At 42.1% G+C, this 26,135-nt stretch overlaps 1 protein-coding gene and 1 long non-coding RNA gene across 2 annotated transcripts in view; both read right to left on the reverse strand.

The window, feature by feature from the left end:
• Window positions 1–26,135, reverse strand: part of PTPRB (protein tyrosine phosphatase receptor type B) — a 115,423-nt gene that overhangs the window by 78,339 nt on the left and 10,949 nt on the right. Inside the window, exons 3-4 of the mRNA XM_049626702.1 lie at window positions 25,568–25,824; window positions 6,755–7,028 (exon numbers count right to left, since the gene is read on the reverse strand). Coding sequence (XP_049482659.1) covers window positions 6,755–7,028; window positions 25,568–25,824 — 531 coding nt within the window. The remainder of the gene's footprint in view (window positions 1–6,754; window positions 7,029–25,567; window positions 25,825–26,135) is intronic.
• Window positions 616–2,054, reverse strand: LOC125920289 (uncharacterized). The gene is made up of 2 exons (XR_007457001.1): window positions 1,107–2,054; window positions 616–842 (listed from the first exon to the last, which is right to left on the reverse strand). It is a non-coding gene; the product is annotated as an uncharacterized LOC125920289 (long non-coding RNA).

The raw sequence follows: 26,135 nt of genomic DNA on the forward strand, positions 1-26,135 counted from the left end.
AGAACCATGCCCCTGCTGACATGTGAGGGTGCCCTGACAAGCGATGGAGAGTTAACACTGCCATCCGATTGCTATCCTTCAGCAGCCCCACTCCAACCCTTTGATATTAACAAATGAGGCTTTCTCAATATTATCTAAAGTGCTATATAAATGCTGCATCAAAAGAAGTCCCTTGGCCTTTCCTTCCAATCAGATGGCTGCCCAGAAGCCTCTCCTGGGTAGAAATTCATGAGCTATCACTTCATGCGTGCCTCCAAACCTTGGACATGTAGCTAGTAAGGAATTATTTTTAATGCTAGGTACCTAAATGATATTGTGGTTATGTTAAAAGGAATCCTTTCAGAAATGCATACTAAAAGATGTATAAAGGGAATCAAATGATGACTTAGGTTGCATCAAAATGATATGGGGTGGGGGAGTGGGTGGAGCTATAGATGAAATAAGATTGGCTATCAGTTGGTAACTATGGAAGGTAGGTGATGAGAACATGGTAGCTAATTATATTATTCCATTTACTTTTTTACATGTTTGAGTTTTCCCATAAAAAAGGAAGAAAGCAAAACCAAAAACAAAAATTCCTGGAAATCTATATGTAAACCTACCCTGTTACCTTCTAAAACTTTTTTTTAACATTTATTTATTTTTGAGACAGAGAGAGACAGAGCATGAACAGGGGAGGGGCAGAGAGAGAGGGAGACACAGAATCTGAAACAGGCTCCAGGCTCTGAGCCGTCAGCACAGAGCCGGACGCGGGGCTCGAACTCACGGACCGCGAGATCGTGACCTGAGCTGAAGTCGGACGCTCAACCGACCGAGCCACCCAGGCGCCCCTACCATGTTACCTTTATTTTTTTTTATTTATTTATTTATTTTTTTTAATTTTTTTTTTCAACGTTTTTTATTTATTTTTGGGACAGAGAGAGACAGAGCATGAACGGGGGAGGGGCAGAGAGAGAGGGAGACACAGAATCGGAAACAGGCTCCAGGCTCCGAGCCATCAGCCCAGAGCCTGACGCGGGGCTCGAACTCACCGACCGCGAGATCGTGACCTGGCTGAAGTCGGACGCTTAACCGACTGCGCCACCCAGGCGCCCCTACCATGTTACCTTTAATTGCATGTTATATGTTTAGGGACATATATTCATCTTCATTTCTGTACGTTCGTATACATTGAACGGGCTTGATTTCTTTTACAAAGTCAGAAAGGTGTCAATATTAGCCATTAACCTTCAGGGGTATTCTAGCAAACTGATGTCTGGAAATGGAAGGTGAAAAAATGCTTCTTTGTTCTTCTCTTATTCTGTCTGACAAATGAGATTTTATGTCTTTCTAGCTAACCTGTAGAATGCCATGCCCACCAACAGACTAATGGAGGGGACAAAGGCAGACTAATGGAGGAAGCTTCCTAAACACTCAAAGGAAGATTAAGTTCAGAGAACTAGGTTGGTTCATTCCATGTTCATAGCTCAGCTTGACCTTAGAATTCCTGAAATAAATAGATGGCCCATGGCTGATTGCTAAATATTGAAATCCATCACCAAAAGTTCTACACAATTAAAAAATCAATAGCTGTTTATAATTTCTTCACACTAAAATGCTTTTAATCATGATTCCATCCTTGTGTAGGCTAAATATACACAGATTTAAGGTATTTTGTAATGTATTTTTTCTTCCTTAAAAGTTGACTTGAAAAGTAGTAACAATATTATATGGTAATTTGAAAGAACTAATACCAACTTAAAAATTATATCCTTTCTGCAGAGTAGTGGAAAGAATTGGAATGGAGTCAGCAAATGAGTGTTCAAGTTCTGGGTCTATTATATACTAGCTGTGTGACTTTTAATTCTCATGAATATCCGTCTCACCTCCAACCTTAAAGTAATAATAGTAAACTTACTATGCACTTAGTATGTGACAAAACTATTCTAGAATTTATGTACGAACCAAATAAAACCTCAAAATGACCCTATGAAGTAGGTGTTATTTTTATTATCATCCCCATTTTATAAGTTAGGAAAAAGTCCTAGAGAGGTTAGTAACTTACTCTAGGCAACTTGACTAGTAAGTGATGGAGGAGGCTGCCTTTAAACTGAGCTCTCAAGCATTATGCAACCTACGCCTTCACAATACTCCCTAAAAATAAAATTAAACAATATATGGTTAGTATAATATATAATTTATACTCTTTTAAAACATTTTTAAACATGTTTGTTTTTGAGAAAGAGAGACAGAGCACGGGCAGGGGAGGGGCAGCGAGAGGCACACATACACAGAATGTGAAGCAGGCTCCAGGCTCTGAGCGGTCCGCACAGAGCCTGACACGGGGCTTGAACTCATGAACTGTGAGATCATGACCTGAGCCAAAGTTGGACACTTACCCAACTGAACCACCCAACTGCCTCTAATCTAAATATTTTATACTCTTATCTACTAAATAAAGTTAGTAAGAGTCTTTTGTGTACTATAAAAGCACAAGACAAATATTAGAGTATTATTTTCTTCCTGGGAAAGATAATAAATATTCTTAGGTATTATAGATTTAGCCATGCATAGGGAGGAATGGTACCAGAATCTTAATGCCAGTGAATAAAAGAAAAACTATGTCAATAGCTCTTGAACTTCATTGTACATTGATTCACTGTATATTTGTTCAAAATCAGACACCCTAGCCTCCACTCCTTCTAAATTTGTTACATGTGGGGTATAAGCCAATAATATATGCTTTTATAAGAGGTTCTGCAAAAGATTTTGATGCAAGTATCTTACAGACATTATTGAGAAGTATTGGCTGATGTTTAAAGCTCTGTAAGTGTATGGACTGAATTGTGTCCCTCCAAAATTCAGGTGTTGAAGCCCTAACCCCCAGTACTTCAGAATGTGACTGTATGTGAATATAAGGCCTTCAGCAAGGTAATGAAGTTAAAACGAGGTTGTTAGGGTGGGCGCTAATCTAATATAACTGGTGTCCTTAGAGAACACGGACACGGAACAAACATGAGAAGACACGACAAAAAGGTGGGCATCTGCAAGCCAGTTAGAGATTCCTCAGAAAAAAAGCTGCTGACACCTTGGGCTAGGACTCCTGGCCTCCAGAATTGTAAGAAAATACATTTCTGTTATTTAAGGCATTTGGTCTGGTATTTTGTCATAGAGTCCCTGGTAAAAGTAAAACATTGTGAAGTGAAAATAAGTAGCTGGTATGGTGATTTGGTAATTAAAGTTCCTGAAGTGTACTAAAGACAAATGAATTAGCCATATTTAAAGAGCTCATTGTTTTTCACTCTTTGTTCTAGGCTGATTATTTAGTAGCTGAACCTGACTAACAAGAAGGCGTGTGCTAGTAAGATATTCTTTCTATAAGTAAAGTTCTCTACTACTGGACTACTTCCCTAAGGCTCTATAACTATCTATAACCCAACAGATCATATTTTTAGTATATATACATTCTCCTACTGAAATATTCATCTCTTTCATTCATATCTATCTATCTATCTATCTATCTATCTATCCAGCAAACTGATGTCTGGAAATGGAAGGTGAAAAAATGTTTCTTTCAGCTATCCATTTGTTCATCCATCTATCCATCCATTTAATCAATATTTATTGAATACGATGTGCTGGTTGCCATTTTAGATACTGAAAAACCACTTCTTATTTCTGGGAAGATAAAAGCCCCCAAAAAGTTCTGAATGAAAACTCTACAGTTTCATTTAAATAAACTCAAGTGCCCTTAGTATGCATTTAAGTACAGAAATAAAGAACTGGTCCAGGGGGATTCCAGTGGATTGGTATCTAAAAGGAGAGAAACTACAGCTTAGCTCTAGAGAGTTCTAGGCAGACCGGTTTAGCTTTGCCAAATCTTCCAGTGTTTTAAGGGAACCCATAAAGCTGGCATTTTTGTAAATTTGCCATTTATAGTGCTGGTGAAATAATCTGGATTTTTCAAAAACATTACGTGAGCCAAATGAAACAAATTTATTAGACACCTAGACACCCCTAAGGGCTACCAGTCTGTAGCTCTCTGCTTAGACACTGAGGACACAGTGTTACAAAAGTGTTGGAATTTTTCCATATCTGTTGTCTTCATTATTTGATTTCCAGTGAGTTCACAACTAAATAAGTTGGCTTTCAACTTATTATGGCTGTTGCATCAACCATTTAATGACTAAAGAAACCTGAGAACTGCCTAATGTCTTCTCTATGATTATGAAAGTGTGGGATCCACGAGGCAGGCAAGGTCTTCATCTGGGAAAGAAGTGATGAAGCTCTGTTCCTACCTTCATCATGACCTTCTCCAACCCCTGCACAAGGCTGCAAGGGCTGGGACCACGTTTTGTTCAGCATCCTTATAAGTGCACCAGTCACTACTTGGCATGATTCCCTGCAGGATCCATGCTTGATAAATCTTTGCTGAATCCACGGGTGTTCTTCAATTCTGACTTAAAATCTGGAGTGAAAACTGATTGTTGCTGAAATAGTTCCCATTTAGTTAAAACTTTTTTATCTTTACGGTCATGTCTACATGACAATAAATTAGCTATTTTAGACAACTTCTCAGGAAAAACAATCAGACAAATCACACTTGGAATGATACAGAGATCATCTAAGCAACTGTTGTATCTCTAGTCAAATCATGTCTTGTTCTCATTCTGTTTTATTCTAGACTGAGAAGACAGGCAAAATGGAATAAGGAAAGACCAATACATTTTGAGTAGCTTTTTTTTGATTGAAGTTGTATCTCAGACTTCACATTATGCTACTAGTTGGTCCTGCTTTACTAACAGTAAAATAGGATTTGTAGAGTTCGTCTCTATAGCCTGGCAATTTAGAGAACTGCTATACTTTCTCTCAAATAAATGAAAGATTCACATGTGTCCTTAAAATATAGAAAGTACCAATGACAAAAAACAAATAACAGGCAACCAAAAAAATCCTTCCTGAAAGATTTTAAAAATATCTTAAGTAAAAAATGTTTATGTAAGTTAAGTTATTTTTAAAGGGTAGAGAATCCTAAGCCTTCTACCATTGTACAAATAAGTATGGGGGGAAAATATCATTATATAAACATCACCTGCAAATTTCATTCTTCACATTTATCAGGGAGCTCATAAAATTTGTGGTGAAAAGTATATTTGTGATACTGTAAAAAGTAACTCCTTAAGAAAAATGATGAAAGCCTGAATGCCAATGGAGTCTTTTTTTTTTAACTCAACATAGTCAATAAAATGCAAATATGTCTTACATTTCACAAATGTCTCTGGACTTGGAACACCTACATGCATAATTAAACTTGGAGCGCATTCTAACTCGTAACACCCACAGTGAGTCCTTTTCCTATTTTTAAAAATCGTTCTGCCCCATTCAACAGACATCTTAGCAAATGCAGTATACACATCTGGAAGTTCTATGCCATAAATGTCACAGTGTTAGCAATCTGAGTGTTCACAAAACCATCCTCACAAACTGAGACACCAACAATTTTATGACTAAAACCCCAGCCCCTTAATGTCTGTAAAATGTTCTCATTATGTGGTTGATTTCAGTCTTTCTTTGATTCCATACAAAAACATAACCAATTTTTCCATTTAAGTTCCTGCAAATCTCAGAAATTATCTAGATGTTTCACCTGAAGCAAGCCAAGTGATATAACTGGGCATTCTTAATTTTTCTTTGAAAAAATAAGAGAGTTGATATTTGACTGACTTATTACACGAATCCAGCTACATTTCCTGACCCAGCTGTAGCTGCTCTGAGAGCTGAAAGCTCTCACACATTTTTAAAGAACTGTAGCTCAGGAAGTAACCTTTGTTCAGGTTGACCATGAACTAGGAGTAAGACAACACATTTCTACAATTTGACTTCCAGAAATTTTCTGTGAAATTGACCTTCCCGGATAAAAGTTTAAAGTTTCACTAGTGCAACAAGTAAAGATATTGTTAAAAGGAGGACTGATGACGTCATCAAACTGCCAAGTTGTTAGAGAATTTAGAGCACAGTTACCGGGTAGCTGAGAGGAGTAAGGAGGTAAGTGCCAAGTGATTGGCACTTGGTAAGAACTTGGACCTGAATGACCAAGGCCGACACTCTTATTTTACAGACAAGAAAACTGAGGCTGGAGAGATATACTCTTACCATTTACTCCTTGCGAGGGTTGCCAAAAGTGCAAGGAAAAGAAATGATTTGAAGCCCAGAGTAACTGAAGGACTTTCTCTGATATTATGCTGTTTTAGTTATTCAAGTTATACAAATTAATTTTCATGCCCTCGTTTGATGGGATTTTACCAATTCTCCCCTATGAATGGCTCTATTCTATTCCTGAAGATTTTATGTCCTGGTTCCAAAAATAAAACTAAGTTGAGGGAAGGCATATCCCTAATCATTGCACTTCCATTATTTATTCTAAAAACATTAAGTTAAAATTATTCCAGGGCTTGACAATTTAATGTGATGGGAGCTCAAACCACATCATTTTAACAAATTTAACAAATTCCCCCCAAAGCCCACAGCTCCTGTCTGCTGTGCTCCCCTTCAAAGGGCTAGTCCGCTGTCTTCGGCACTAAGGAAATCTCTCAAAGTCAACCAAGCTGCTTCTGGCCAGATCTGAAGAAACTAGAAATCTCGGTCAATATTGATCTTCACAGGTATTTTTACCTTTAATTTTTGTATGCCTGGAACTCAAATGAAACACCATCCTGAAAAGGCAGGGCTCAGCCCAGAGTGGCCTGGCTGCCCATCTGCACCTGTCGCCCCTTACCTGTTTGCAAGACTACAGTTTTCTCTTCTCTATCCAGAGACACAATCCTGAAGTTATAGATGGTTCCCGCTTGTAAATCCTTGGGGTAACATCCATAGGTGATGTTGTCTATCCGCGTGGGGTGGCACAATGCGACCCCTGACATGTCACTGCTATAGATGAGGCTGAAGTTACAGGGTGACCCCAAAGTTCTCCACTGGAGAGACACGGACCGGCTGGAGACCTTGGACTCTGTCAGGGTGACGTTACATCTCACTGGCTCCCCCAGTCCAGCCTGCAAAGGAACCAGAGGCAGGTGAAGCCCACAGTCTAGACTGCCCAGGAACTTGTCCACTGCAAGGTCCCCAAGCCGCCTCCTCAGCCCTCAGCCCCAGCCTCGGCCCATCCCTTTGCCCTCCAGCCAGAGAAAAGGCCCGCGGAGAAGGTGGGTGGCAACTTTCTCCCTAGCTGCTCTTTCCCGGGAACAGCTGGAGAAAGAAGGTGGCTTTTGCGCCTTTGAAGTAGTGTGAGCTGTCAGTCCGGCTGGGGGCTCAGAAGAGGATCTTTCTTCCCAAAGGAGAGGAAGAAATCCTGCCGTCTCCCTCTGCAAAACACAACCCAGGCGACCCGACAGCGGAGTGGGACTTTGGTCGTCGGCGGGGAGGGGCGCGTCCGCCCGCGACCCCTCTCCGGCCACTCACCTGCAGCAGGCTCAGCGCGGTCCACAAGGCCAGCCCGGCTCCATGGCTCAGCATCGCGCTCGGCGGTGACCACCCGGACTCGGCAGAGGGGCTGGGGGCGCGGGGCAGCCCCGACGGCCGGCGCGAGGGGCCACCTGTTGCGAGCGCTCAGCGCGCCCCGCGGGCGCAGAGCGCTTCCCTCCCGGCTGGCGACGCGCAGGGGCCGCCGCTGCTGCCGCTGCTGCTGCTGCCGCCCCGGGCGGGCTGCGGACGCGAGAGGCGGCGGGGGCAGGCGGCGCGCCGCCCTTCCCACGCTGCCATGCTGACCCGCGCTGCCTCGCCCCGGGCCCCGGCCGCGGACTTCCGCAATCAAAAGGCAATTTCCTCGTCTCCCGGCAAAGGAACAATGCGCCGGCGAGGGAGGGAGCCCCGAGGAGCCAACGCCCGAGGCTGCCACGAGGGCCCCCCGCCCCCGCGGCGCGGGCCACGCTGTCGCCCACCGCAGCCCACTGCCCCGCGCCGCCGCCTCCGCGGCCCGGGGGTCCCGTCGGGCCCCACCGAGCTCTGCCTCCTCCTCCTCCTCTCCCGGACTTTCACTTCTTTCCCACCCAGTGGCTCTCCTCCCTGCCGTCGCAGCCAGGATCCGTACTTGCTCCCTCTCACTTTCCAGCTCCCCCCTCCGCCCCCTACCTCCCTCCACGCCCAGCGCCTCCCCCCTCCCTATCTTCCTTCCTATCTTCCTCATCTGCTTTCTCTAGGGCCTCTTTTCCCAGGATTAAACTTGACCACAGCAGATTTCCCTGGGTCGCCTACAGTCCTTCCTGAAGCCTTTTATTAGAGTGCTCTTGCCTTTCTCACCTCAAAACACTCACTTGTCCCAGTGCACACCCCCCTGACACACCAGCGACAGAACAAGACCCCCACCCCCCCTCAGGATCTTGTCCATTGTCCACTTGACCTTTTTGTTTTTTTCTCTGCCATTCACTTTCCCCTTTCTCCTGTCTAGAGGTCGGCGTCCTCCCTAAATCTGATGCAAATGGTGCTGACCAAGAACAAATATAATCACTCCCAGTTGTTCATCCCACAAAGCAAACCGCAAAACAGTTTCATTACTGACCATCCAGTAGTTAAAACCGTTTCATCCATAATTGTCCAAGCAATAGAAGAAAGCAATAAAACTCTCCTTTGTGGAAAATACCATGCAAGGCTCAGCTCCCACACATATAACGAAAATTGGAATTTACTCCGTTTTCAGCACTAACTTTATGCTTTTTAGCAACTGCCTGGGTACCTGAATGATCATGTATCTGAAAATGGCTTTTAAAAGAGTTCCTAATAACCAAAGAGCAAAAATGTTTAATTGCACACAGATGATAAAAGCAAAATATTGCAACAACTTTTATAATGCTCGGTTGCTTTTCTTGGGTGTCATCCCTGACAACTGCCAAAAAAGATAAGATTTTACGTTTTAATTTTCAAAACAGAATACTCTGGAGCTAAAGCAATAGGAAGAAAGTCACATTCCCTTCTTTTTCTGACAGGCAGATTATACATAAAGCTATATTATTGACTTCTATATCAACTGTATCTACTCTGAGGATAAGCAGAAAAGGGAACGTTGTTCCAATTTTTTTAGAAAATATGTTCTTAAGAAATCTTTTAATGAAAACATGAAATTCCTACCCCTTCAGAGATTCTACGGGCTTTAAATCTGCAAGACCTCAGATTTCCTTTTCAAGTTTGCAGACACTCAAAGGTCAAACCTAAACATGTGTGCATTTCAGGGAAGATGGAAGGAACCTTTCCTATTTCTCTGCCCACGTGACTTGCCTTCCAAGAGAGCTTTTTTGGCCCTCTGTATTTTGCCCCCAAGTTCAATGGCTTTTCACAGCCTGGCATGCCTTTCTTCAGCATCAGAGATGGTCCCCTCCACTCTCCATTAGATACTGCCAGCCCACAGGCTGCCCTCAGCCCTTACGTGAGTCTTTTTGTGGCTTCATTGCTTTTTTTCAACATTACCTTTTTCTTTTCTTTCTGTATTCAGAAAACAATGTGGTTTCCTTGTCTGTAAAACTGGAATTGTATCACTCTAAATACTTCCCAGAGCTGTTATGAAGAATGAATAAGGTCACAGATGTTAAAGCATCTTTGGAAACTTGAATGTGCCATCTAGGTGTTGGTTTGCCTGGTAATAGCATCCTGGTCACATTTTTTTTTTTTTTTTTTTTTGCTTTTTTTTAAATTCATCCATCATGTAAGTTGCACTTTTCTAACTTCTGCCTATCTTTCACTTTGCCCTTTTCATTGAGGTTTATACTATTTTCTCATAAATTGCCACTCAGAGTTGAAGTCTTCTCACCCAGATATACTAAATACCCTTCTGTCCTTTGTGGAAATCTACTATAAATCCTGTCTCCTCCAAGGTTGGCTAACAATTTTTTTTTTCTTTTAAATACTACATGCCACAACCTACTGTACCGTATAAGTTAATCTAAAATTATATTTCATTTTCAATATACTTTCTAACATTCTACCTATAATCCTTAGGTGTAGGCAAATGCACCAAAAAAAAAAAAAAAAAAGGCAAAATTTAAAGCACTAATCAAACAAGGCAATCACAAAATACCCTCACAAAACAGTTTAGATGCTTGCAAATTCTGTTATTAGAAGTGATTCGTTAAGAATGCCCTCGGGGGGCGCCTGGGTGGCTCAATCGGTTAAGCGTCCGACTTCAGCTCAGGTCACGATCTCGCGGTCTGTGAGTTCGAGCCCCGCGTCGGGCTCTGGGTTGATGGCTCAGAGCCTGGAGCCTGCTTCCGATTCTGTGTCTCCCTCTCTCTCTGCCCCTCCCCTGTTCATGCTCTGTCTCTCTCTGTCTCAAAAATAAATAAACGTTTAAAAAAAAAATTTATAAAAAAGAATGCCCTCGGAAATAGGAATTCGGAACAGAAGAAATGGTTTCTTTAAATAGGATTCTTTTTTTTTTTTTTCATGTTTATGTATTTATTTTGAGAAGAGAGAGCATGTGAGCACAAGCAGGGGAGGGTCAGAGAGAGGGAGAGAGAGAATCCCAAACAGTCTCCGCACTGTCAGCACAGAACCCGATGTGGAGCTAAAATTTACGAATCGTGAGGTCATTACCTGCTGAAATTGAGAGGTGGACGCCTAACCACCTGAGCCATCCAGGTGCCCCAGTAAGATTCTTTTATTTTTGATCTACCAAAGACAGGCACGTGTATTTAGAGTCATGTGTGATCACTTATCTATTTTACTATCAGTGTATATGAGGAACCATTAGCAATGCACTAAGGAAAGGACCAGTAGTCAGGGCATTTCTTTTCCAAAGTTATATGACTCCTAGTTCTTTTTCTTGGAGAATCTTAAGGCTTACAGCAGAGTTCCCCCCAAAATTAGTGGTTCTTAAATAGCCCATAAGGACTAATATGGTATGAAACAACAAGGAAAACTTTAAACTCAGGCTTTTACTGATTACATTTTTCTTCTTAAAAAACACTTACATTAATAAGAGAAACTAGAGAGAATTGTAATGGATTCAAGGCGGTGTGGGACTGGGGAAAGTTGCCAGATGTCGTTTTTTCTATGAGGAGTTTATTTGAAACTACTGTGCAAAGTATAAATAAATTGACTCATTCTTCTTCTTTGTTCTCATCTTTGTTTGGAGTTCCTCAACTTCTTTTAAGCCTATTTATCCTGCATATGCTTTAGAGGTTACTGCATTCCAGGAATTTGGGACCAGCCACTCCATAACTTCTCAGGGGACAACGTCTTCTCTTTGCCACTTGGAAACATTTCCCAGACTACGTGGGAAGGGAGGGGATGCTTCTGATGAGACGCGAGTGGACAGACAGTAGCCTTTTAAACAAATTGTTTTAGCAATCATAATTTACATATTCATAAATTATGAATTCATGGATGAAAGCATGGCTCTTGTCAGCTTATGAACACAAATGTTGAACGACACAAGTGGACTTCAGGGGCCCAGGGGCCACACCTTGAGAACTGCTACTTCAGATCAGGGTTTGAGCTGGGTGTGAGAAAGGTTGGGGGGCTGAGGGGAGGGGGGAGCAGACTGGTAAAGTTACTGGTTAATCCAGACTCCTCACTTATGACCTAAAACTCCGTTCATGACCTGGCATCTCTTCTGCTTGCCTTCTATGCTCCAGCGTCCTTGGTCTGATAATGCATTTACTCACTGACTCGGTAAATATTGACTGAGCACCTACTGTGTACCTGACACAGAGCTGACTTTGTCGGGCCTTATGCCTGCTTTTTCATCTCCTTGGACCACTCCTTCCTAGATTCTCTGCTTGGTTATCTTCCCCTCAACCTTTAGGTCTCAGCTTTAAACACACCCCTATGATAGGGCCAGACCCTTTCTGACCACCCAAGGAAAAAGTGTCCTTTTATAATTATTCCTGTCATCAATCCATTTGTTTAATTCAGCACATTGAGGACACTTGTTATAATATAATGCTTGTGACTGCCTGCCTTTCCCAGGCATATGGAGAATTCCCTTTGGGCAGAGTCTTTGTCTGTCTTGTTCTTCTTGCTTGGTTAAAAGTTTCAACAAATATTTATTGAATGAATGGATGAAGGAAGGAAGGAAGGAATCTTTGTAGCTGTTCAGTAAATACTGCCATGTGAATAAGTACTCTAAGCAAGTGCTTCTAAACATGTTCTTGATGGATGCCTCAAATATCTTGGAAAGAAGGGAGGACAAGAAAGAAAAAATGGGCAAAGGGATAAAAGATTGATTTTGAACAGAAAGAGGTGAGAGGGAAGATAAAAGGAGGAAAGGAGAGAGGGGAGGAATTCCTATTCTTCAGTATGATGGTTCTCAGGTGCAGCATGGCATCTTCTGAGAACTTGCTAGAAATGTAAAGTCTAGGCCTTATCACAAGCTGAGGGATCAAAATGCCATGGTGGAGCCCAATAATCTTAATTAAATCCTGCAGCAGATACCATTTGTATTAAAGAGAGTTAATAATATCTTATTGTTCTTTCTCTTATAAATTTAAATTCTGAGCTCTTTGGTTACAAGAAGCTATGTAAGTGATTTAGAAAGTCTTGAACTATTTTAGAATGTGTCAAATAAGTAAATTGGTGATATAATATATAACAGTATATTTTATATAATATATGCATACTTATATATTATATAAAATCTATATTCTACTATGTATATTTAGAACAAATTCGATATTTATAACTTCTCAATAAAAATAAAATGTGGATGCTAAAAGGAAAAAGAACCAACATGCAGCAAACTTAATAAGTATTAGATGATGGGTCAATTCTGCTCTTTTTCCTCCAAGGAAATAATTTTTTTTTATATTTATTTATTTTTGAGAGGGAGAGACAGAGCATGAGTGGGGGAGGGGCAGAGAGAGAGGGAGACACAGAATCTAAAGCAGGCTCCAGGCTCCGAACTGTCAGCACAGAGCCCGAGGTGGGGCTCGAACCCAAGAACCTCGAGATCATGACCTGAGCCAAAGTCCGATGCTTAACAGACTGAGCCACCCAGGCATCCCTCCAAGGAAGTACTTTTGTTATGCCACTCTCATGTGTGTACCCCCAGATATGGTTAAAAAGAAGAAGGCCTAGCAATCAGGCCTAAAAACGATTCTAAGATGGTGAATCCTTTCTAAGTTTTCATTTAAGCTGACTCAGTAGTAAATTATGACAGAAATGAAAACAGTTTTCACTAGCAGGTGTCATACATTTAAAGAGATGCGTTAAAATTTAAGGTAAGGTAATTGTGATAAGCAGTTGCTGCTGCTTTTTTTTTTTTTTAAAGGACCATGACTATCCTCTTTTGTGTTTAGAGGTACCATTTAGGGAGACTTATATTTCAAGGAATCTTTCTAGCTTCCTGGATCATAACCTTCCTAGGTCATAGGTGTCCAGGAAAATGGAAATAATAAAGGCATTTGGGGAAGAGAGGTTGCAAGGATTAAATGAGAAGGTGCATGTTGTATGTATAGCATGGTCCTTGAATAAAGGGCTCAACAAATGTTAGATACTATGATTATTAGTAGTAATAATAGTATATTATAAATACCAATACATCATGGATGCCCAGCACCCAGTGATGCTAGAGCATGACAAAGTCCGTGGATGAGAATGTCTGAGAACATCCGAATGATAATACATTATCACGCCTTTCCATCTTGTACCCAAGAGAAGCCCTTCAGTAGATGAGCACAAAAGACATTTAACACTGCTCTGGCTGGCGGTCATGCCAACATTTTTTTAAGTCCTGGAAGGGAGGGGTGGGAGTGCACCAGGCTTCACCGTCTCCCTCAGACACATCTCTAAGGTTTCCTGATACTTTTTTCTACAACAGTTTTCACCCTCTTCTCCTCCCCTAGGTTTTTGTTTTTTTTTTTTAATTTTTTTTCTTAAGTCTGGTGGAAAAGGACTTTGCATAGCTTTTGCCCCAGCTTTGTAACCATACACAGACGGATGACTTAAAATGATGTGACTGTAGACGAATCACCTTTCCAATCTCCAGTGCTTCCTCTCCATCTTCAGTCCTGCTTTTCACTCCCTCCCGCCCTCGGAAACCTGTCTGCTCACAAATTCGAGGAGTCAAGGTATGAAGGCCTCCTGGGTCTGTGATCTTAACATTGTTTTTTAGAAATGGGAATATGTGGATAATGTTGAGAAAAATTGATTTTATGTGTAAAAAAAACCCCACTGGATTTTGATTTTTCTTTAAAAAAATTAAAAGATGGAGGCTTGCTGGGCCCCCATTCTGCCTGCCTCTTCCCCACAGCTCTCCTTTCTCTGCTGGATGAAGCAGATGCCAGGCACGCTAGAGCCCCCTGGAGGTTGGGGCAAACAGTGATCGAAGTGGAAGATCAAAGGGTCTTATCATGTTTTTCAAAATGTAATGAAAAACCTGTTGGCTAGATTATAAGCCTTGTGAAGGGAAGAGTCATGTATCTCCATTAGCTAAGCCACATCCCCAGGTCGTGGGGACTTAATGCTACTTTATACTGACAGAGGAAACATTTATACCCCTACCACTAAACAAGGGCAGGACTAATTGTAAATCTGAAACCAAATGTCATTCTTCAGCTGCTCCAATGCCACCCTGGAACCTTTAGCATCACAGAATCCAAGAATACCTAGCACCTAAGCCTTAGGATAAACTAGTGTCCAATCAGCCCCTGTTCCAAATGGACAGACCCTGACCACTTCATGGAACATCTACTGCTTCTCAAATAATCAGGACCACCAGGGTCAAAACTCTTAGCAGAGGACACTCTTTTTGATATTCTCTCCACAGTTGTGTTGTTCTGGGCTGGACATACAACAGCCTTGCAGAAGGGGGAGCAAACACAAATGTTCCCGGACACACAGATAAAGGGCAAGCACCTAGTAAAGCTATTGCACATGGGGTGTACTTATTGGTCCAGATCTATTAGGAATCCAAAACAGGGGCGCCTGGGTGGCTCAGTCAGCTGAGCATCCGACTTCAGCTCAGGTCATGATCTGAGCTCAGGTTCGTGAGTTCGAGCCCTGCGTGGGGCCTCTGCTGACAGCTGAGAGCCTGAAGCCTGCTTTGGATTCTGTGTCTCCCTGTCTCTCTCTGCCCCTCCCCCACTCGCACTCTGTCTCTGTCTCTCTCTCAAAAAATAAACATTAAAAAAAGAAAAAGAAAAAAGAAATCCAAAACAGAAGAGCTTTGAAGAAAAAGAGGTGCCTCCTTTCAGCGGTGTGGAGAGTAAGCGGGTGCAAACAATATGTAACTGGGGAAAGTTACAGAGAATTAAAGGACTTCATCTCTTACAGAGCTTTTGATATCTTATCTTCAAAATTATCAAGTGACTCATCCACCAGTTCTGACTCTTGGTTTTACTGTTCTTTCTTGCAAATTCATCATCATTTCTCTGTTGTTCACATCATCATTTCTGTGTTTGCTCTTTTCTTCCTCAGCTCCCACCTTCTCTGCCCCGGTCCTTGAACACGACAGACAGGTTTTAGTTCGTCGGAGCCTCTGGTCTATCCCTAACTCAGTAGCATCCTTGGATTCTGCCCTCTAAACCCTCCCCCTGCCTCTTTTATTTAAGAGACATAGAGAGCGATCAGGGAGGGGCAAAGAGAGAGAGGGAAACAGAGAATCCTAAGCAGGTTCCATGCTGTCAGTGCGGACCCCCAAAGTGGGGCTTGAACTCACCACCTGGAAGATCATGACCTGAACTGAAACCAAGAGTCAGATGATTAACCAACTGAGCCACCCAGGTGCCCCTACCCTCTAAAAGCCCTTAAGCAAACTACTTTTTATTTATTTTTATTTTATTTTATATATTTTATATATTATATTATATTATATTATAATATATTTTATTATATATATTATTATATATTATTATATATTTTATATATTTATTTTATTTATTTTATTTATTTATTTTTATTTCAGACTTATACATTGTAAGAATTCCACAGAATGCTTCCATATATCTTTACCCAGACCCACGAATTCTGTTTGTTTTTTTATTTTAACATTCTGCCACATTTACTGTATTGTCTTCTTTCTCTCCGTATATACTGTTCTTACCTGAACCATTTCAGAGTTGGTGGTATAATCTCAGTATAGTTATCAAATTCAGAAAATTCAAATGTTGTTACAATCCTTTCATCTACACTCCATATTTCATTGTTGTTCATTGCCTCAATAACGTCCTTTTTAGCATGTTGTCAAGTGTCTTAATCTTCTTTAATCTGAAACAGTTCCTCAGCCTTTTCAAATAATCCTTATGACACTGACCTTTTTGAATGATACAGGCCAGTTATTTTCTCCATTTCAATGTTTCGTTATTTTTGAGAGAGAGAGGAAGAGAGAGAGAGAGCAGGGGAGGGGCAGAGAGAGGCGGATGTAGGATCTGACCTGGGCTCTGCGCTGACAGCAGAGAGGCCGACATGGGGCTTGAACTCACAAAATACGAGGTCATGACCTGAGCCAAAGATGGACGGTTAACTGACTGAGCCACCCATGAGGCCTTAGGTCAGTTATTTCTATTGTATTGTTCTCTGTTCGCATTTGTCAGATATTTCCATGTGATTAGATTCGGTTACATGGTTCCAGCCGAACTTTTCCCCCTCTCTTTCATTCAATGTCTGTTCTAATGAGCTGATTATTCAATTATTCTCCAAGGGATTGCAAACCTAATCGCACTTTATAATCAATGGGGAGATTTTTACACTTTCGGTGCTGTGGTCCTACTTTAGTAGTAAATGCTGATTCACTAGGGCTGAGGCAGAATTTCAGAATCTGTATCTTTTAAAATCTCCCCTGATGATTCTGAGGTCTGCAAGGCCAGGGCAAGAGCCACAGACTTCCTATCTCAATTAGCACATCCTTGCTTCTCCTTTGATGTCATTTCCCCCTTTCTTTGCCATTTTCCCCACTGCATCAACCCTTACCTGCTCAGGGAAACCGATGTGCCAGAGAAATGCTGGCATGTTAAAGAACCCATTTCAATGCACATGTTGTATTTCATGGTTGCATTTTTATGTGCACATCATTTATGTTGTGACAAAATATGAACATTGTCCTGTTTTTTTGTACACAAAATAGAAAGTAATGCAAATCATAATGGAAGGAAAAGAAAAATCGTTGAGATTTAAAAGCTGGAGGGCCTCAAGTAAATACAAACTATATTATGCTGTTGGCACATGACAATCCACTTTAGCTGGCAACCTAAGAAAATGACAGCTCTTTGTCAGAATTAAACTTGAATGATGCAAATTATAGATTAGGGTCTTTAGGAACACATCCCTTCCACAAAACATTACTCCCTAGGATGACCTTTCTGCACCATTTGCAGCCTCAGAATCTGCTTATATTTTATCCCATGCACACTAGAGAATCTAAGAGTTCTTCCTTGTTCAGGAGGAATGATTAGGGTTTTCTGTTTTCTGTTTTTGTTTTTTTGCTACATCTTTGCACTCCTCCTTCTGGGTGCTTGCCTCAATAAAGGGGGAGTGTTGTCCTATCTTTAGTTCTGGCCACAGAATAGTGGTGGCAGTGGGGCACGTCCCCTCTATGCTGTAAGTAACACAATAAAGGAGGTCAGGTCGCCCCAGACTTGATGGAGGTGTACGGAAGTGGGGATTTTCTGCCTTTGCCTTGTTACTTATTTGGAGGCTCACAGTGGGCTGTGATCTCTTTGAAGGCCAAATGGAAGGAAACACAGAACTGTTAAACCCAGAGCGGCACCACAATGGCTATTCATAAACTGAGGAAACGCGATCCCTCTCCCAGGCCCGAGCCGAGCCGGGGCAGGGTGGGGAGGGGAAGAAGGAGGTGTGCCTCCAGACAAGATTTATGGTTACTTAGCAGAATCAGCACCAATCCGGAACACTTTTTAATGCATGCCCAACATCTTATCCCCCTCAAAGCGTCTTCACTGTCAGCGTATCTGGTTCTTACAACTCCGTGAGGCAGGCAGGGCAGGGATAATGAAGCAGGAGCAAGAAGTTGGTGTTGATTGCTACAGTTATTGAATCCTTATCTTGTGGAGCCAGTGTACTAAGCACTTTGGCTACTCAGATTTTAATCCTCACCCTGTGTTATAAGGCAGAGTACCCTTAGTCATCCTTATTTTGAAGTGGAAGCAATTATGACTGGAGTTGAGGAACCAGTAGATGCCACCACAGAGATTTAACCCAGGTTTCTCAGACATGGGACCCCTACTTTTTACCACTGTACCGCACCGTCTCCACCAAGGTCACATGGCTGAAAAGGGGTCCAGATTGGACGGCTCTTAAGAGTCCACTGCTCAGGGGCGCCTGGGTGGCTCAGTGGGTTAAGCTTAAGTCATGATCTTGTGGTTCTTGGGTTGGGCCCCACTCTGGGCTCTGTGCTGACAGCTCTGTGAGCCTGGAGCCTGCTTTGGATTCTGTATCTCCCTCTCTCTCTGCGCCTCCCCAACTCGCACTCTGTTAACGTTAAAAAAAAAAAAAAAAAAAAAAAAAAGAGTGCACCTCCACTACTCAACAGACAGAAGCTGGTCAGATTTTGAAGCTAAAGTGAAGTCCAAGGCCCACCCTTTGGATGCCACTTCTTCACATTTGATTCTTCCCCCTGTGCCCCAAACCCCAACCGGGGTCTCCCCCCCCCCCCCGTGTGCAGACCTACTTCCTGCTGCCCCCGGTCCTGCCAGTCTCACCTTGCCCATAGCAAATGGCTGGCATACACAGGGCACACATCTGACACCTCCATCCAGCTTCATCTGCAATTGTGCCCGTGCACAGAGACGCAGTGTATCTTTATGTATCTTTATCTATATGGGGATGCCTGGCTGAGGGTGTGCCCGGGGGCTGGAACGCAGCCCGTGTTGTACTACCACGTCCTGTCACTCACGGTGGAACCGTGCGCCTGGCAACATCCTTTTTTAATTACCACAAAGACCCGGGTCTTGCAGCAATTCCCTGTCTTCCCAGCCTCCACGTACCCACCCGGGCGCCATTCCTTACAGGATGTACGCTCTGTGAAGGAATAGCAGGAGGCTGTAATTAGATAAATTAATTTCCATTCCCTGATTATTTAGCTTTTATAGCACACTGCCCCACCCCCACAAGGCACAAAAGTGCCATCAATTTTGGGAAACCAAGGCATCTAGAAGCCTGAGAGGGAGACATTGGTCAGGGACCAGATTTTTCTAGGTCAGTGTTTTGTTTTGTTTTGTTTTTAATGTTTATTTATTTTTGAGAGAGCACAAGTCAGGAAGGGCAGAGAGAAGGGGACAGGATCCAAAGTGGGCTCTGTGCTGATAGCAGTGAACCAGATGTGGGGCTCAAACTCACAGACTGCAAGATAATGGCTTGAGCTGAAATTGGGCACTCAACCAACTGAGCCACCCAGGTGTCCCCTAGGTCAGTGGTTCTTGAACATCAAGTGCATCCATGTGACTTGGAGGGCTTGTTAAAACACAGATTGCTGGGCCCTCCCCACCAGAGTTTCTGAATCAGTAGGTCTAGGGTAGGGCCCAAGTGGTTGCATTTCTCCCATCCAAGTACTAACCAGGCCCGACCCTGCTTAACTTCCGAGATCAGACAAGATCAGGTGCGTTCAGGGTGGTATGGCCGTAGACAAGTGGTTGCATTTCTAATGAGTTCTCAGTCTGGGGTCCATACTTTGAGAACAACCGGTTTAGGTATTTCCTAACTCATATGGTAGACTAGCTTCTTGTTTTACCAGCCTTGTCCTTGTGAAGACACACACAGCCACAAAATACTATCAATGGTAGAATAACAACAGCAGCTAACAGTAACTACACAGGATTTTTCAGCCCTACTCTAGGCACATGACTGGTGTTAGTTTATTTAATTCATGTCTAGGGTGAGGGAGAGAGAGCAAGGGAGAGGGAGAGAGTTAGTTTTCAAGCCAAGTATTGACCCAAATCTACAGCCTTCCAAAGACAGACCCCCTCACAATGGACAGGCAAGGATTTGAGGAAAGTGGGGAAAGGAGAAAAGTAAGGAAAATTCTCCTCCCAAAGAAACTAGGACAACTTTGCAGTAGCGTTACTAGTAATTATTTCAAACTATGTTCTCCTTGGCATTTATCTTCACTAAAACGAACTCTAGGTAAGAGAATAAAGTGACAAGGTATGGAGGTATGTGTATGGGTGTGTGAGCTCATCTTGTTCTGCTCTTTTATAATCATTTGACCTCCAATCCTTGAGCTTTTAAGCCTAAGCTAGGCATATGCAAAATAATAATAATAATAACAATAGCAACAAGAATAATAAATACCATGGTAGACTGTTTAATGACCATAAGTTCCTGCCACCCGAGGTGTGTGGCCCTTTGCAATGTGACTTTCAGCTCTTCCTATCAAAAGAGGAGGTCTATTTTCCCTTCCTTCAATGCTGGCCTGGCTTGTGACTGCACTGATCAATAGAATGTGGCAGAAGTGATGTTGTGTGATTTCAGAATCCAGGCCTCAAGAGGCCCTTTGCCTTCTTACAAAACTTCCCTGAAGCCTCATGTGAAGAAGTTGGGTAGCTTACTAGAGGAAGAGAGGCCAGATGGAGAAGAACCGAGTCACCCCTTCCTGCAGCCAGCCCTGACTGCTAGTCATGTAAAGAGAGGCTCTTGTCAATCTTCTAGCTCAGTTTACCCTCCAAGCTAAATGCAGCTTCAAGAGTGAGCGCAGGTGAAACCGGCAGAAGAATCACCCAACTAATCAACAAAATCACGAGAAATAGAAAACTGTCATTTTTTTACAAATTATTAAGATTTGGTTTGTTATACAGTGATGGAAAATAGATACAAGTACCCACCTCCCAGAGTATATGAAATTGCTTAGCATAGTTCCTGGCATACTAATCTTAGATATTATTTTTGTCTCTTAGATTCTTTTCTTTGCAGACTTTGTACAGTGTCTCTTCATGTTTCACTCCTTGTAACTCAGAGACTGGTGATGAAAGGGAAAGACACAAATACAAGCCACTTTCTCTTTGAAATGTTTTGGGTCATCTCCACCCCCATTCCCAGCCCCATGTTCCAACCCCAATTCATTCTTTGATTGTGGATCTAGAACCCTGTGGTCATTGCATAAACACTAATTAGTAGTAATGACATACATAGCATTTCCAAGCATAAAATCTTAGTATTTTGGTTCTTGTTCTCTCTTCTCTAGATTTCTACTTCAGCTCAAGTGTTCTAAATTCTACCTAGTAGCTACATGTGACTGGGAACAAAAGGAATGACAGATAATTTCATAGTTTCACTAATTAAAATAACAAGTAGGAACTAGTGACTATTTTTGGATGAAGATTCCATTTGAAAACACGGATTTCAGATCGTCATCAATAGTTTCAAACAGAGAGGGAGGCAAACCATAAGAGACACTTAAATACAGAGAACAAACTGAAGGTTGATGAGGAGACTGGGGGAAAGAGGAAAATGCATGATGGGCATTGAGGAGGGCACTTGTTGGGATGAACACTGGGTGTTGTATGAAAGCGATAAATCATGGGACATACTCTCGAAACCAAGAACATACTGTATACGCTGTATGTTAGCTAACTTGACAATAAACTATATCAGAAAATGCAAATTTTAGGTAAAGATTGAAATCACTTTCTAACTCTCCATCCCACCCAACCCAGTTCCTTTGTCTCCCTCTTTCCTACTCTCCTACCTCTTATTAGGTTACTCCTATTCTTCTTTAGGCTCAATTTAGATATTCCCTTCACAGGAAGACACTCCCTGAAACCTTCACACCAGTTAGGAACCTTGCTTTTGAATTCCATAAGAGCCTGTGTATATTTCCATTTCCTTCAACCCCACACAGCAGATGGTGAGTTCCTTCAGGGCAACAGTTTTGCCATTCATCTTTGTGTCTCAGTGGAAAATAGCAATGAGAGCTATTATTTCCTAAATGCTTGCTAAGGACCAAGTGCTATAGTAAGCATTTTGCATGTATTGTCTCCCCCAACCCTTGCAGCAGCCCTCAGAGCTGGGAGTTCCTTCTTATAGGCGAGGAAACTGAGGCTTAGAGAATTTAAGTAACTTGCCAGGTCACTGGCTAGTAAGAAGCAGAGTTAGGGCTTTGATCTCAAAGACTCAACCACTCTGTTCTGACACTAGTTAGGTCCTCAAAAAATGTTCTTTGAGTTGATGAGCATTTTCCAAAGCTATTGAATTGCATGGCCATCAATGCCTCTTCCCCTTTCTTCTAATTTTTTTTGGTGGGGAATCGAAGGGTGATTAAGAGATGAAACGGGGGGAATTAGAAGGGAGAAAAAGGAACTGAAAATTAGCTCCTGAATGAAACAATATATGTATTATTATGTATTAAACATACTAAACTCTAGACACATGCAAACTTAAAAACACTAAAATGAAATGTGCAATAAAAATGTGCATGGCTATTCAACATGACCATCGTATCTGGACACGGACAGTAGATGGGTCATTTGCTACCCATGTAGTCAACAATTCCACCCGCTTCCATACCATTTCAATTGATTCATTTCCCCAGAATTCCATTCCATTTTCCCTATTCTATTTTCCTGCACTGTGCTCTACTCCACTCCACTCCTCTCCATTCCATTTCATTCCAGTCCAGTCCACTCTTCTCCACTTCACTCCATTTCATACCATTCCTCTTCAGGCCACCCCCCTGCACTTCATGCTGTTCCACTTCCCTCCCCTCTCCATCTTGCTCCACTCCGTTCCACATCTTTCTTTTCCTTTCCTTTCTACAAAAACTCTATAACATATTGAGCACTATGTTCAGATGCTGGAGACTCAAAGCTGAATAAATACGGTCCTTATCCTTACATTCGGATTTTTCCCATCACCACCTGATAATATACCACCCCAATTCACAGCCCAACTGTACTGTCAATCCAAAATCACCACAGACCAGTTGCTATCTGATAAAAAACAAAACAAAACAAAACAAAAAACCAAAAAAAAACCCCAAAAAAACAAAACAAAAAAACCCAGTGGACACACCAAGATTTTCCTTTTACAGAATTCCAAGCAATCAAGTCAAATGATATCTAGGTATAGAGATAGAGTATCTTTCAAAATTACTTTCAAAGGACAAGCATTTTACCTTCCACGTGACTTTTCCTTTCAAAATACCTAACTACAGCTGTTTGTAATTGACTGTTATAAGGTAAATGCTCATGCTAAATCAAATGATGATCTAGCAGAGATGTCTTGACTAAAGCATTAGGGTCATGGAAAACTGCAGTTTTAGAAACTGCCTTTGGAAGGAGCATAGCTTTTAGAACTTCAGCTTCCCAAGACATAGTTAAGATTTTGCCTGTGCTTCAAGGAAAAACTAGGGGATGAGTCATGACTTGACTACTGGATACGTAGTCATTCTGGTGCCCCATCTGGGAGCTCACAAACATTGCGGAGGATTTCGCTTTAGAAAAAGACCAAGGGGGCGCCTGGGTGACTCAGTCAGTTAAGCATCCAACTGAACTTCAGTTCAGGTCATAATCTCATGGTTCATGAGCTCGAGCCCCAGGTTCATGAATTCAAGCCCCACATCGGGTCTCTGCTGTCAGCAGGGAGCCTGCTTCAGATCCTCTGTCTCCCCTCTCCCTTAGCTCCTCCCTGACTTGTGCTCTCTCTCTCTCTCTCAAAAATGAATAAACATTAAAAGAAAAAAAGGAAAAAGACTAAGAAACAATAACAATAAAAAAAACCCAAAATACACCCCTGCAGTGCATTTACCAAGACCAGAGACTGCAAATCCACTTATGGGGCTGGATCAGTTGAGCTCTATAACACAGGGCTGGGTTGACCCAAGGGCAAGGGTGCCTGCAGCAAAGCTCTGGATGTTCTTGATTCATCACAGTAGAGCCTGGCTGCCTCTAGGAGCTCTTTCTGTGTTTGTTTCACAATGGCCCAATGTGGGAAAAAAATGGGAAAATGTTTTTTGCTAAAAGACAATCCTTGAGTGTGCAGGCAGGTATGTTTTTATTACAGTTTTATTCAGCTTGTTTCTTAGTTGACATACTTAATGTATTATATGATATCTATCTATCTATCTATCTATATATATCAGTACAGTATGTGCTTATTTCCTTTTCTGAACTGGTATATGTGTATATAAGATATCCTATATATTCTTAAAATATACACTTAATTTTTGGTGTGTTAGTTGTGTAAAAAATTACATGTACACATGTATTTTCAGATGTACGTGGATACTCTTACAAACTGATGTTTTGGCTGAGACACATTCAGCAGAGACAAGAAGGTGCTCCGCCAAGAGACATTCAATTTCAAAACTAAGTGGCAAATCTCACTGGCATCAGTGGGTGGCAGGGCTTAGGAGTTAGAGATTTAGAGAGAGCACAGCACCAGTTCATGATGGCAACCTCGAGTGCCAGCTCTCCTGCTCTCATTTCCTGTTTTCCTTCCCCACTTTCCAAGCCCAGACAGGTTTGAAACCACAATGATCAAACTAGGAGAGATGGGTAAAAAGCTAGGTGGGACGTGGGAAGTTTGGGACAGGTTCCCTTTCCCTACGTCAAGCCCAAAGGGATGGGGTGAAGGGAGAGGACAAGCTAAGATTTATGTTGAATTTAGACTTTGGGTTACTTCCTGAATTGGATAATCCTTGCTAATGGGTTGAGAGGGAGTGTTGAGTTTTAAAGAGATAACCAAGAGCATCCAGAAAAGTCATGAGGCCTTCCTAAATTCTGTTCAGAGGCAAGGGAAGCACTAGCTTGTAGGAAAGATTTAGAGTAAAGGAAGGCTGGAGATAAAAAGAAAGTTCCACAAATTATTCAATATACTGGTTATATTTGTTTTGTGATCAATACTGAAGTAGGTGCTTACTACTCAGGAACCACATGCAATATTAAATTCTGCACAACGGGAAAGAAACCAGAGCACTAAAGGGGCGTTAAGTCATACGCCTAGTGTTGGGCTTTTACTTTCTTCCAATTGTTTTTGGTTTGCTTATTAGGAAACAGCTAAACACTTGCAAATGAAGCAGCAATTTTGATTTGTCTTTGCAAATTGCACTTTTGCAGTTACACTATTATTGCCTAAAACGGTGGCCTAAAGCCCTGAGTGGGAAGCAGAACGGAAGGGATGAACTGAAATACTCCATGAGCAGACTCTACGACTGCACTGTTGCTGCTCCCCCAGCCGTTAAACTTATCTGCCCTTTTGTGGCTGCTGATGTAGAATTGGTATGTGACTTTGCATATTTGACCATGTTCACAAATCAGTCATAGTGATTCCCGAATCTTCCATTGCTTTGTGACTCTTTCCACTCCCTTATGAGCATAAATGATTGTGGCATACAATCAAGGGAATCTGCAAAACACTGATTTTAATTTCTATTTCTTGTTTTTAGGTTATGCATAAGACTATGAAGACTGACTTTGGTTCAGAAATGTGGCCAACCTGCAGGAGTGCAGTTTTGACATTGCGGCCTGATTGTCTTTCCCTTCATCCTATCTCAAAGAGTTTTTCATTGCACAGAATGCACCATGCATAATTAGCAGCTAGGACACAGAGTACCTAATCACACATTTGAGTAGTGGCAAGTCTAGCAGAGCAGATCTTGTCAAGCAGCGGGCTTTCTGAGACTGTTACAAACCACGCCCCACACCCATTCTCCCCTTACCTCTTCAGTGGTGCTGGAGAAGGGCCGAGTAGTCCAGGGGACCCAAGATGTCTCAGTCATTCCAGTCGTCTGCAGACTGGGGTGCTGTGTCTGTCTGCTGTGGCGGCTGTCGTGTTCTGTTGTACTTCTGGTGAAGGCCTCTGTGGTATTCCTAATAAGGTGTTCCGGGCTATATGGAACTGCATTAAAAGTGGTGGGGATTTGGGGTGGAGCCGTGTTTCTAGCGCTCCTTACCGAAACTTCTGCTCCCAGGCCAGCTGAGGTAAAGAAAGGACAGTTGCTAAAATTACCTTCGTGTTTTGTGGAGTCTTCACATAAAAGCAATTTGACTTCAGAAAAAGCAGGCCTGTTTCATAACAGGCATGCGGATGAGCTTCAGTTATATGAAAAATTCAAGATCTTGGAGTGTGACAATGCTAATTTCCAGTCCACCCATCCTTTGTCCATCTATCATAGGGTCAGGGGAGTTGTAGAAACCGCTACCAGAAAACCTCAGTTCTGCGTAGAAGATAGAATTAAATTTACTCTCTGAGCATTTAGGGAGTCATGAAATTGGCTTCAGGGGGTC

Source organism: Panthera uncia, chromosome B4 (assembly GCF_023721935.1).
Source record: "Panthera uncia isolate 11264 chromosome B4, Puncia_PCG_1.0, whole genome shotgun sequence".
Lineage (NCBI taxonomy): Eukaryota > Metazoa > Chordata > Mammalia > Carnivora > Felidae > Panthera > Panthera uncia.